General features: G+C 47.5%; 2 protein-coding genes across 7 annotated transcripts in view; both read right to left on the reverse strand.

Annotated features, from left to right (window-relative positions):
• On the reverse strand, window positions 1-4,147 carry LOC149979660 (uncharacterized). The gene is made up of 3 exons (XM_090189148.1): window positions 3,952-4,147; window positions 2,972-3,085; window positions 1-415 (listed from the first exon to the last, which is right to left on the reverse strand). The coding sequence occupies exons 1-3, from the start codon at window positions 3,998-4,000 to the stop codon at window positions 198-200; spliced, it is 381 nt and encodes a 126-aa protein (XP_090045274.1). The 5' UTR covers window positions 4,001-4,147; the 3' UTR covers window positions 1-197.
• A 1,815-nt stretch (window positions 4,148-5,962) lies between these two features.
• Window positions 5,963-12,851, reverse strand: part of LOC110536139 (transforming acidic coiled-coil-containing protein 1) — a 28,801-nt gene continuing 21,912 nt past the window's right edge. For all 6 annotated transcript variants that reach the window (XM_036935997.2, XM_090190831.1, XM_036935996.2 and 3 more), the window contains 7 exons: window positions 9,793-9,930; window positions 9,611-9,687; window positions 9,420-9,463; window positions 9,146-9,306; window positions 8,927-9,033; window positions 8,672-8,792; window positions 5,963-7,648 (listed from right to left, as the gene is read on the reverse strand). In XM_036935997.2, the coding sequence (XP_036791892.2) occupies window positions 7,580-7,648; window positions 8,672-8,792; window positions 8,927-9,033; window positions 9,146-9,306; window positions 9,420-9,463; window positions 9,611-9,687; window positions 9,793-9,930 (717 nt within the window). In that variant the 3' untranslated portion in view covers window positions 5,963-7,579. The remainder of the gene's footprint in view (window positions 7,649-8,671; window positions 8,793-8,926; window positions 9,034-9,145; window positions 9,307-9,419; window positions 9,464-9,610; window positions 9,688-9,792; window positions 9,931-12,851) is intronic.

A 12,851-nucleotide genomic window follows, 5' to 3' on the forward strand; every position in this document is an offset into this window, starting at 1 on the left:
CCCCCCCCCCCCCCCCCCCCCCCACAGGCAACACACACACATTCTCTACTAAACCCAGTAACCCCATATGATTCACCAAATCATGGCTCACCAGCATTCTGCTGACACAGCTGACTGAGGGGATGAATCGATAAATGGTTTTGAATAGTAGAGGGTTGTGTGTGTGTATATATATATATATATATATAATCAGGAGTTTAGAGCCTGCTGAGGGCCATGCGGAGCATCAGAGCCCCAAGTAGTAGAGCAGGGCTGGCTCCCAGACCACTAGCTGTGTTATTGTGCTCCCCGTGGCGGTGGCCCTTATGGGGCCCGTTGCAGTCGTCCGAGAAACAGCACTCCATCTTGGCTTCAGAGTTGCCATTGCGGGACTGATCACAGAACGCCTTGTAGGAGCATGACTTCATCACCGTGTCTGAAACAGGAGGAAGGGAGAGAGGAGTAAGGAGAAAGGGAGTGGGGAGGGACAGGAAAGGTGTGAGGAAGGAGAGTCAGTATTGGCTTATTCTAGCCCTGTTGAACCATGGTTTCATACTCTCCTCCTCGTCCTTCAATCTGCCTCTTTTTGGCCCTAGCCCCGCTCCCACTTTTCCCTCTTCTTGGCCCTAGCCCCTGCCCCGCTCCACTTTTCCCTCTTCTTGGCCCTAGCCCCTGCCCCGCTCCCACTCTTCCCTCTTCTTGGCCCTAGCCCCTGCCCCGCTCCCACTCTTCCCTCTTCTTGGCCCTAGCCTCTGCCCCTGCTCCGCTCCCACTTTTCCCTCTTCTTGGCCCTAGCCCCTGCCCAGCTCCCACTCTTCCCTCTTCTTGGCCCTAGCCCCTGCCCCTGCCCCGCTCCCACTTTTCCCTCTTCTTGGCCCTAGCCCCTGCCCCTGCCCCGCTCCCACTTTTCCCTCTTCTTGGCCCTAGCCCCTGCCCCTGCCCCGCTCCCACTCTTCCCTCTTCTTGGCCATAGCCCCTGCCCCGCTCCCACTTTTCCCTCTTCTTGGCCCTAGCCCCTGCCCCGCTCCCACTTTTCCCTCTTCTTGGCCCTAGCCCCTGCCCATGCCCCGCTCCCACTTTTCCCTCTTCTTGGCCCTAGCCCCTGCCCATGCCCCGCTCCCACTTTTCCCTCTTCTTGGCCCTAGCCCCTGCCCCGCTCCCACTTTTCCCTCTTCTTGGCACTAGCCCCTGCCCCGCTCCCACTTTTCCCTCTTCTTGGCACTAGCCCCTGCCCCGCTCCCACTTTTCCCTCTTCTTGGCATTAGCCCCTGCCCCGCTCCCACTTTTCCCTCTTCCTTGGCCCTAGCCCCTGCCCCGTTCCCACTCTTCCCTCTTCTTGGCCCTAGCCCCTGCCCCGCTCTCACTTTTCCCTCTTCTTGGCCATAGCCCCTGCCCCGCTCCCACTTTTCCCTCTTCTTGGCCCTAGCCCCTGCCCCTGCCCAGCTCCCACTCTTCCCTCTTCTTGGCCCTAGCCCCTGCCCCGCTCCCACTTTTCCCTCTTCTTGGCCCTAATCCCTGCCCCTGCCCCGCTCCCACTTTTCTCTCTACTTGGCACTAGCCCCTGCCCCGCTCCCACTCTTCCCTCTTCTTGGCCCTAGCCCCTGCCCCTGCCCCGCTCCCACTTTTCCCTCTTCTTGGCCCTAGCCCCTGCCCCTGCCCCGCTCCCACTTTTCCCTCTTCTTGGCCCTAGCCCCTGCCCCGCTCCCACTTTTCCCTCTTCTTGGCCCCTGCCCCTCTCCCACTTTTCCCTCTTCTTGGCCCTAATCCCTGCCCCTGCCCCGCTCCCACTTTTCTCTCTACTTGGCACTAGCCCCTGCCCCGCTCCCACTCTTCCCTCTTCTTGGCCCTAGCCCCTTCCCCTGCCCAGCTCCCACTTTTCCCTCTACTTGGCACTAGCCCCTGCCCCGCTCCCACTCTTCCCTCTTCTTGGCCCTAGCCCCTGCCCCGCTCCCACTTTTCCCTCTTCTTGGCCCTAGCCCCTGCCCCGCTCCCACTTTTCCCTCTTCTTGGCCCTAGCCCCTGCCCCTGCCCCTGCTCCGTCCCACTTTTACCTCTACTTGGCCCTAGCCCCTGCCCCGCTCCCACTCTTCCCTCTTCTTGGCCCTAGCCCCTGCCCCGCTCCCACTCTTCCCTCTTCTTGGCCCTAGCCCCTGCCCCGCTCCCACTCTTCCCTCTTCTTGGCCCTAGCCCCTGCCCCGCTCCCACTCTTCCCTCTTCTTGGCCATAGCCCCTGCCCCGCTCCCACTCTTCCCTCTTCTTGGCCCTAGCCCCTGCCCCGCTCCCACTCTTCCCTCTTCTTGGCCCTAGCCCCTGCCCCGTTCCCACTCTTCCCTCTTCTTGGCCATAGCCCCTGCCTCACTCCCTCCCACTCTTCCCCCTTCTCTCCCACAGACACAGCGGGTTGTGGTTGATAAAAGCTGCTGGGAACTTATCCAGGAACCTCAGAGATGAGAGAACACACACACACACACACACACACACACACACACACACACACACACACACACACACACACACACACACACACACACACACACACACACACACACACACACACACACACACACACACACACACACATACTGATTACAGAGGAAAGGAGAGAGACTGCTGACAAAAGAGAGAGAGAAAGATGTATGTAGTCATCAAATTTGTGTGGCCATTAATGTAGTGTGTGATGTATTATAGTAGCATAAAGACATATTTATTTAGCATTAAAATCAGTTTTGTACAAGATGTGTTCATGTCAGTTCCACAGTAGCTAGAACACTGCTAATATACACCCTATGCAGCCTCAATGGGGGGAATGCTTTAGTCTAATTACATGTAACTTCTCTGTTCTCTCATCTCTGTTCTCTCATCCAATCATATAGTGGTGATGGTGGTGTTGTCCTAGAACTAGCCTGACATCTAGAGTCTGAAAAGAATGCTGCAAGCTTTGGTCACGAAAGTTATTTTTGTGCAGGGGGTGAGAGTTTGTATGTGTGCTTACTCTGTCCTGTGATGGTGGAGCAGGCGTCGGCGAATTGAGGGCAGGTGGTGGAGCCTTGTTTGATACAATCACCCTCATTGGACGCTACGCATGAGTGACACTTCAGTGCATGACCTTTAGACATGAAACAGGAGAGAACATCTGAGATGAGACTAAGCAGCATTTACAACTAGCACTCACAGACAGACTAGCACTCACAGACAGACTAGCACTCTCAGACAGACTAGCTCTCACAGACAGACTAGCACTCACTCTGAAAGAAGTTGTATCCAGGCTACCGCTCAACATAATCCTACCTCTCTGTCTCACCATGCACACGTTGTCTCTGAGGAACTAGGAGCCCATAACAACAAACTGATATCTGATGATGTACAAATAACTCTAAGGTTGTGTCTGTGACAACTCAGACTGACCCTGGCCATGTTTCCTGTCCTGTCAACCCTTGGGCTTTTATGAACAAATAAGACCACGCTGAAACAGCAAAACACACAGACAACCAGACAGACAGGTGAACACAGCCCTTCACTAGCACTTCAAAGCACACCTTCGTAATATTGAGTCGCACCTCCCCTTTTGCCCTCTGAACAGCCTCAATTCATTGGGGCATGGACTGTAGAAGGTGTCGAAAGCATTCCACACAACCCCTACCAATATGATGACTAAAATTGAAATATGACCATCTGGTACAGTTATGAATAGTGTTGACCTATGGTTAGGGTTTGCATCGACTACTCTCTGGGTCAATTCCGTGATCCAAATGAGCTCTTATCATTCCTTTGCCTCCCATCAGATAAACAAGACATCATTTCTAACCTGAACCCAGCTTTAACACTACCAGTAGACTAGATTCAGACCCACCGTTTAACCCCTTATAAACTCTTAGAAAACCCTGAAACCCCTAGAAGGTCCCCCTCTAGTTGAGTAAATAACCCTGCCAGCTAAATGTAGAGAGACTGCCAGCTACATGTACAGAGACTTACTGTGGCAGGCCAGGCATACCAACATCAGCAGAGCCAGGACAGTCTTCATAGTGCTGGATGGACGGTGTGTGTGTCAGTGTACGTTTGGGAGTCCAGTGCAGTAGTGGGAGCAGATAACGGGTAAATACAGAAGAGAGAAAAGAGAAGGGGTGTCTTGGGGCATTAACATCTTAGCCCTAATCCCTATCACACCCAGCGCCCTCTATTCATGTGTGGACTTACCCAGAGTAGTTTTGACAGGGTCAGGTAAACTCTCAGTGCCGGTGTCTGTACTGTACTCACTCACTCAAATACACACACACACACACACACACACACACACACACACACACACACACACACACACACACACACACACACACACACACACACACACACACACACACACACACACACACACACACACACACACACACACACACACACACACACACACACACACACACACACACACACACACACACACACACACACACACACACACACACACACACACACACACACACACCTTCGTGGGCAGCACACACACCCTGTGTTAGCTAAGTGATCAGTGAAATAGTACAACCACGCTGGATTGTCACATACCGTTCTCACCAACTACAGGGAAATTCAACTTCAAAATATGTCACTCGCATGCAGTTGCCCTCTAACTCAAGGTCATAGCCTCATAACATCCATTTAGCAATGTGTGTGTTTCTGTGAGTGTGTTAGAGGTCATTAGTACTGTGTCAGCTGAACACTGTTCCCTGTTCATCTGCTAGCCCGGGGCAAGGTTATAGTTCACTCTGGCAGAGAGAAGATGGCAGAAACTGAACATTCAGTAAAGTCAGGGATTGTGAGTGTGCTATGTAGCTGTGATGTCAGACCCAACCTATGATGTCAGACCCAACCTGTGTAACTGGGATGTCAGACCCAACCTGTGATGTCATTTCCAACCTGTGTAGCTGTGATATCAGACCCACCCTTTGATGTCAGACCCAACCTGTGTAGCTGTGATGTCAGACCCAACCTGTGTAGCTGTGATGTCAGACCCAACCTGTGTAGCTGTGATGTCAGATCCAACCTGTGTAGCTGTGATATCAGTCCCAACCTGTGATGCCAGACCCAACCTGTGTAGCTGTGATGTCAGATCCAATCTGTATAGCTGTGATGTCAGACCCAACCTGTGTAGCTGTGATATCAGACCCACCCTTTGATGTCAGACCCAACCTGTGTAGCTGTGATGTCAGACCCAACCTGTGTAGCTGTGATGTCAGACCCAACCTGTGTAGCTGTGATGTCAGATCCAACCTGTGTAGCTGTGATATCAGTCCCAACCTGTGATGCCAGACCCAACCTGTGTAGCTGTGATGTCAGATCCAATCTGTATAGCTGTGATGTCAGACCCAACCTGTGTAGCTGTGATGTCAGATCCAATCTGTATAGCTGTGATGTCAGACCCAACCTGTGTAGCTGTGATATCAGACCCACCCTTTGATGTCAGACCCAACCTGTGTAGCTGTGATGTCAGACCCAACCTGTGTAGCTGTGATGTCAGACCCAACCTGTGTAGCTGTGATGTCAGATCCAACCTGTGTAGCTGTGATATCAGTCCCAACCTGTGATGCCAGACCCAACCTGTGTAGCTGTGATGTCAGATCCAATCTGTATAGCTGTGATGTCAGACCCAACCTGTGTAGCTGTGATGTCAGACCCAACCTGTGTAGCTGTGATGTCAGATCCAACCTGTGTAGCTGTGATATCAGTCCCAACCTGTGATGTCAGATCCAACCTGTGTAGCTGTGATATCAGTCCCAACCTGTGATGCCAGACCCAACCTGTGTAGCTGTGATGTCAGATCCAATCTGTATAGCTGTGATGTCAGACCCAACCTGTGTAGCTGTGATGTCAGACCCAACCTGTGTAGCTGTGATGTCAGACCCAACCTGTGTAGCTGTGATGTCAGACCCAACCTGTGTAGCTGTGAACAGAGAAAGCCATGAGAACACAGAAGCCATGAGAACACACTCCCTTATTCCTAGTCATGTTTACTCAGCACACACACTACACATATTAGTCAACATAGTCTGTACAGTAAAAGTCAGTACAGCTGAATGCTTCTTATTCACTTTACAAATATTAATGACAATGCAAAAAGGGATCATTGGTGATGAACAAACCGTTAAAAACAATATTATCTAAAGAAACTTTCAATGAAGCTACAACTTCAGTATGGCACAAAGATGTGTATTATAGACACTGGCACATGTATGTATGTCTACGTGGTGTTTCACTGCATGCGTGTTATATTGTTTAACTATGTCATCCACAGTGCAGTGTGGCGGAGGGGGAACTAGTACTGTGAGCTGGTGTGAAACTCTCCACTGTGGAAGAGTATTTAACAGAACCAGGTTAGCTGAGAACAGTGAAGCAGTGAAAGGTGAATATGAGAAACACACTGTAACTTTCTATGCTACTAACTAGGTGCTGCAGTAAAACACAGTGATTCCATCCCAAATGGCACCCTATTCCCTATATAGTGCTCTACCTTTGAGCAGGGCTCATGGGAGCTCACATAATCCCTGAACAGTTCTCTCTACCTCCATGCCGTAACGTTTCATACCCAAATACTACAGGTGCATATCCATGGCCACAGGAGATTTTAAACAATTTGGGATTTTGAAAAACCAAATCAAACACTCTCCCAGTTTACGGTATTTGTTTTAACTTCACCATATCCAGATTTCCACTTACTGAGTGTACTACTCTCTGCTCCACCCCTCTGGCCTGAGAAAGAGACTAACCAGGTACAGCTGAGGACAGTGGGAAACCCTCCCTTCCCCTGTGCAGTTGTGCTGAAGTCGTACAGAATACAGTCACTGTACAGCTCCTCTTCCTCTGCTAACACAACACCTCATGTACAGACAGGAGAGAAGCTTTATATTTCCCAGGACAACCCCCCACCCCACCCCTATCTATAGTAGTGCATTCTAACCATGAACCTACTCCCACCTCCCCCCTCCCTATAATAGTGCAGTTATACAAAGGGGTCAAGCATAGCTCATCCCTGACCCCTGACTGTCCTGGAGCCTAGAGAGTGTCTACCTGGTCCTGCCCTAGTCTCCTAGTGTTCAGAATAAATACCATTTGTACAGTACCATATGTACAGTACCATATGTACAGTACCATATGTACAGTACATCTCAGCCAGGGTGTTTTGTAAGTGTGGGGTTTATGTGTATAATATATTAATAAATGCTTAACAAAATGTTATCCTAAGTTAAATAAGCACAAACCTGTGCAATGCCAAGACAACACATTATATTGTGTTTATGTTACAGTACAGAAAGACAAACGGGTGTGGGGTCTTGCGTGGTAAATAATGACCAAGCCAAAAAGGTGAGTCCACATGTACATAACACAGGCTCAAATTACACCCTATTCTCCAAATACTGCACTAATGTTGACTAAGAGAAATGGGTTATCGTATGACATTTGACCAGTACAGCAGCACGAGGTGCAGGCGCCCTGTGGGGAAATAGAGCTAGCTGCTCATTGGCTGGAGGCATGCACAGGAGTACACTATATGTTGTAGGCAGGGTTGGCTTGGTGGGTCAAGATTGGTCGATTCGGAAGTATGGAATCTCTCTCAGTCAGTTCTGCCCATCTTTGCGATGAGCTCATCACAGATCTTGGTGAGCTCCTCGATCTCCTCGGTCTGTGAATAGACAGAAGACCACGTCAGGGAGACTGGTGACTCAGGACTTAGGCCTGGAGTTTTTCCTGTTCAGATCACCTAGTCAGCAAAAAGCGTTGGCCATTACCTTTTGTTGCAGGGTTAGCATTAGCATGTAGCGTTAGGGTTGTGTGTATAGAGACAGAGGACTCTCGTGCCCAAAAGGCAGTTTTAGTAAAAGTGAAAGTGAAAGTCACCCAGTAAAATACTACTTGAGTAAAAGTCTAAAAGTATTTGGTTTGAAATATACTTAAGTATCAAAAGTATAAATCATTTCAAATTCCTTATATCAAGCAAACCAGACGGCATCATTTTCTTTAATTTAAGGATAGCCAGGGGCATCCTCCAACACTCAGACATCATTTACAAACAAAGCATTTGTGTTTAGTGAGTCCGCCAGATCAGAGGCAGTAGGGGATGACCAGGTATGTTCTCTTGATAAGTGTGTGAATTAGGCAATTTTCTTGTCCTGCTAATCATTCAAAACGTAACGAGTACAAAAAGTACATAATTTTCTTTATGAATGCAGTGAAGTAAAAGTTGTCAAAAATATGAATAGTAAAGTACAGATACCCCAAAAAACGACTTAAGTAGTACTTTCAAGTATTTTTACTTCAGTACTTTACACCACTGGGGTTAAGGAAGGATCACATAATTCCATCCAGTTCATCAGAAGGGACCAGCCAATGAATTATACTCGTGAGCAAACACTCCATTACTGCATGTGGCAGTAAATCACCAATATTGGCTTTATACCTGTTCAAACACACTCCAGGTGGCAGTATGCTCCCTTTCTGTTTGTTTACCAACTCATAGAAGTAGAAGAAGAACATTGACTACTTCAAAATGGAGATGGCCTCAATGGAGCTGCCCATGCTCTAACAGACGCCATAATGGTACAGATACAGTGTTGCATCCTTTAACTATCTCTATGGTTGTGTGCTACCATCTGCTCTAGTCCTAGCAGTGGGCGTTAGCATGTAGCTAGGTAATGTTAGCCCTTACCTTTTGCTGCAGAGCTTTCTCCAGAGACTCTACCCTCATCTGCTCCTTCCTCAGGCTGGCGGTCAGAGCAACACTCTCAGAGCTGGCCTTGCTGCGTACCTGGGCTATGTCCTCATTAGCCCTGAAGGGAATAGGAGGGGTTGGTAGTTACTGATAGACTCCTCTGTGTGTGTGTGTGTGTGTGTGTGTGTGTGTGTGTGTGTGTGTGTGTGTGTGTGTGTGTGTGTGTGTGTGTGTGTGTGTGTGTAATCATACTTGTCTAGCTTCTCCTCGGCGTGGAGTTTGAGAGTCTGGTATCTCTGCTCCTCCTGCTTGACTCTGGCCAGATACTCCTGAGCACACTTCTTCAACACCTCCTCATTCTACATGCACATAATAGTAGAACCACAATGTTACACATAACTAATATATGAGCTCAAAGACTAATCGTAGTAAGGTCAGACTGTTCGTGATCCCTGAACTCAGACCCCTAACCTTCTTAAAGCCGTCCAGGGTGCTCTTCATGTTCTCGTAGCGGCGGAACATACCGGACAGCGAGCGCTCTACTGAGTTCAGGTCTGTTAGCGCCGACTCCTTCTCCATGCTTACAGCTTGCAAAGACTTCTGGGAGCTCATGGTGTTGCGCTGTTGGTCCTCTGACAGAGAGAGGTCACACAGACAGGTCATTTTATGATTCCGTGCATTGAGGCCACCACTACATTTATGTAGAGGAATGTTTGAAGAGGTTTGGTTGACCTAAGCCACTCACCAATCATCTGGGCGATGGTCTTCTCATACTCTGCCACTATCTTTCTGTGAGAGAGGAATGACTACTTATGAATCTTGATTAGCTAAAAATCAGTCTGTTCACTGCTCAGCACACATCACGTCATTACTAGCCTCACAGTATAGTTGAGGTGAATGGTAACAGAATGGTACATGTGAATTGGCCTACAGTACCTCATCTCCATGACTTCCTGTCTGCTGTCCTCATACTTCCTCCTCCAGTCATTGGCCTCCATCTCCTTAGTGATGATCTGGCACAGGAGACAGTTATTACTATGTTACCCTGTGTGTGTGTGTGTGTGTGTGTGTGTGTGTGTGTACACGTGCATGCATGTGTGGTCTGTTGTTTAACTTACCTCCCCTCTGATGAGGGTGAGAACAGTCGTCTTCTCTGCCTCGCTGATGCAAATCGAGTCTAGAACCTCACTTCCTGTCTTCTTCTCCGTGTCACTTCCTCCCAGCTTGGCGTTCTTCAGCTGGCAGGTGTCCTCATACTGCAGAAACATAGGTGTCAACAACATAGCTCGGGCAGTAGGAGGCACTCTCATCAATTTAGAGTTGAAGTCGGAAGTTTACATACAAATACATCTAATTCAAATACATCTACATCAAATACAGTAATTTTTCCAACAATTGTTTACAGACAGATTATTTCACTTATAATTCACTGTATCACAATTCCAGTTTCTCAGATGTTTACATACACTAAGTTGACTGTGCCTTTAAACAGCTTGGAAAATTCCAGAAAATCTCATGGCTTTAGAAGCTTCTGATAGGCAAATTGACATAATTTGAGTCAATTGGAGGTACGCCTGTGGATGTATTTCAAGGCCTACCTTCACACTCAGTGCCTCTTTGCTTGACATCATGGGAAAATCAAAAGAAATTAGCCAAGACTTCAGAAAAAATATTGTAGACCTCCACAAGTCTGGTTCATCCTTGGGAGAAATTTCCAAACGCCTGAAGGTACCACGTTCATCTGTACAAACAATAGTACGCAAGTATAAACACCATGGGACCCCGCAGCTGTCATACCGCTCAGGAAGGAGACGCGTTCTGTCTCCTAGAGATGAACGTGCTTTGGTGCGAAAAGTGCAAATCAATCCCAGAACAACAGCAAAGGACCTTGTGAAGATGCTGGAGGAAACAGGTACAAAAGCTCTAAAAACCACCATAAAAATGCCAGACTACGGTTTGTAACTGCACATGGGGACAAAGATCGTACTATTTGGAGAAATGTCCTCTGGTCTGATGAAACAAAAATTGAATTGTTTGGCCATAATGACCATTGTTATGTTTGGTGGAAAAAGGGGGAGGCTTGCAATCTGAAGAACACCATCCCAACCGTGAAGCACGGGGGTGGCAGCATCATGTTGTGGGGGTGCTTTGCTGCAGGAGGGACTGGTGCACTTCACAAAATAGATGGCATCATGAGGGAGGAAAATTATGTGGATATATTCAAGCAACATCTCAAGATATCAGTCAGGAAGTTAAAGCTTGGTCGCAAATAGGTCTTCCAATTGGACAATGACCCCAAGCATACTTCCAAAGTTGTGGCAAAATGGCTTAAGGACAACAAAGTCAAGGTATTGGAGTGGCCATCACAAAGCCCTGACCTCAATCTTATAGAAAATTTGTGGGCAGAACTGAAAAAGCTTGTGGAAGGCTACCCAAAACGTTTGACCCAAGTTAAACAATTTAAAGGCAATGCTACCAAATACTAATTGAGTGTATGTAAACTTCTGACCCACTGGGAATGTGATGAAAGAATTAAAAGCTGAAACAAATGATTCTCTCTATTATTATTCTGACATTTCACATTCTTAAAATAAAGTGGTGATCCTAACTGACCTAAGACAATGATTTTTTAAAATAGGATTAAATATCAGGAATTGTGAAAAACTGAGTTTAGATGTATTTGGCTAAGGTGTATGTAATCTTCCGACTTCTGTATATGCAGATGATACAGTCTTATACTCAGCTGGCCCCACCCTGGATTTTGTGTTAAATGCTCTACAACAAAGCTTTCTTAGTGTCCAACAAGCTTTCTCTACCCTTAACCTTGTTCTGAACACCTCCAAAACAGAGGTGTGGTTTGGTAAGATGAATGCCCCTGTCCCCACAGGTGTGATTACTACCTCCGAGGGTTTAGACCTTGAGGTAGTCACCTCATACAAGTACTTGGGAGTATGGCTAGACGGTACACTGTCCTTCTCTCAGCACATATCAATGCTGCAGGCTAAAGTTGAATCTAGACTTGGTTTCCTCTATTGTAATCGCTCCTCTTTCACCCCAGCTGCCAAACTAACCCTGATTTAGATGACAATCCTACCCATGCTAGATTACGGAGACATAATCTATAGATCAGCAGGTAAGGGTGCTCTCAAGAGGCTAGATGTTCTTTACCATTCGGCCATCAGATTTTCCACCAATGCTCCTTATAGGACACATCACTGCACTCTATACTCCTCTGTAAACTGGTCATCTCTGTATAGCTGTCGCAAGACCCACTGGTTGATGCTTATTTATAAAACCCTATTAGGCCTCTCTCACCCCCATCTGAGATATATACTGAAACCTTCATCCTCCACATACAACACCCATTCTGCCAGTCACATTCTGTTGAATGTCCCCAAAGCACACACATCCCTGGGTCGCTCGTCTTTTCAGTTCGCTGCAGCTAGCGACTGGAACGAGCTGCAACAAACACTCTAACTGGACAGTTTTATCTCTTCATTCAAAGACTCAATCATGGACACTCTTACTGACAGTTGTGGCTGCTTTGTGTGATGCATTGTTGTCTCTACCTTATTCCCCTTTGTGCTGTTGTCGGTGCTCAATAATGTTTGTATCATGTTTTGTGCTGCTACCATGTTGTGTTGCTACCATGCTGTGTTGCTGCCTTAGGTCTCTCTTTATGTAGTGTTGTCTCGTCGTGATGTGTGTTTTGTCCTATATTTATATATTTTTAATTTTTAATCCCAGCCCTGTCCCCACAGGAGGCCTTTTGGTAGGCCGTCATTGTAAATAAGAATAAATTAAAGAGCAGGAGAGGAGTTCCATAAATTCCTGACTGGATGTTAGATTAACGTGACCCTAATCCTGATTTAGTCACAATGTCAGTGTGGTGTGTGGCAGGTTCAAACTGTTTATAGGTCATTTCCATCTGCGTGTTTCACTCAATAATAAAGTGATTATAGTCCAATGCAATATAGTGTTTATTGGAGGGTTGTGGTGATATTCTCATCTCCTCCATTCAGAGTCGTACAAAGACATCTCTGTATTGGCCCTACCTTCATCAGCCTGGTGCACAGGAGCTCTGAGGCTGTTTACACAGGCAGCCCAATTCTGATCGTTTTTCCACTAATTGATCCTTTGACCAATCACATCAGATATTTTTCAGAGCTCATCTGAT

The sequence above is a fragment of the Oncorhynchus mykiss genome, chromosome 11 (genome assembly GCF_057628025.1).
Source record: "Oncorhynchus mykiss isolate SJ-2025 chromosome 11, ASM5762802v1, whole genome shotgun sequence".
Taxonomy (NCBI): Eukaryota; Metazoa; Chordata; class Actinopteri; order Salmoniformes; family Salmonidae; genus Oncorhynchus; species Oncorhynchus mykiss.

Bases quoted from the DNA above. Each gene is read 5' to 3' on its own strand.
- LOC149979660 (XM_090189148.1), bottom strand. From the start codon at position 4,000: ATGAAGACTGTCCTGGCTCTGCTGATGTTGGTATGCCTGGCCTGCCAC. The intron at 3,086-3,951 runs GTAAGTCTCTGT...TCATGTCTAAAG, and splicing joins GGTATGCCTGGCCTGCCACA to GTCATGCACTGAAGTGTCAC. The intron at 416-2,971 runs GTAAGCACACAT...CTCCTGTTTCAG, and splicing joins CTCCACCATCACAGGACAGA to ACACGGTGATGAAGTCATGC.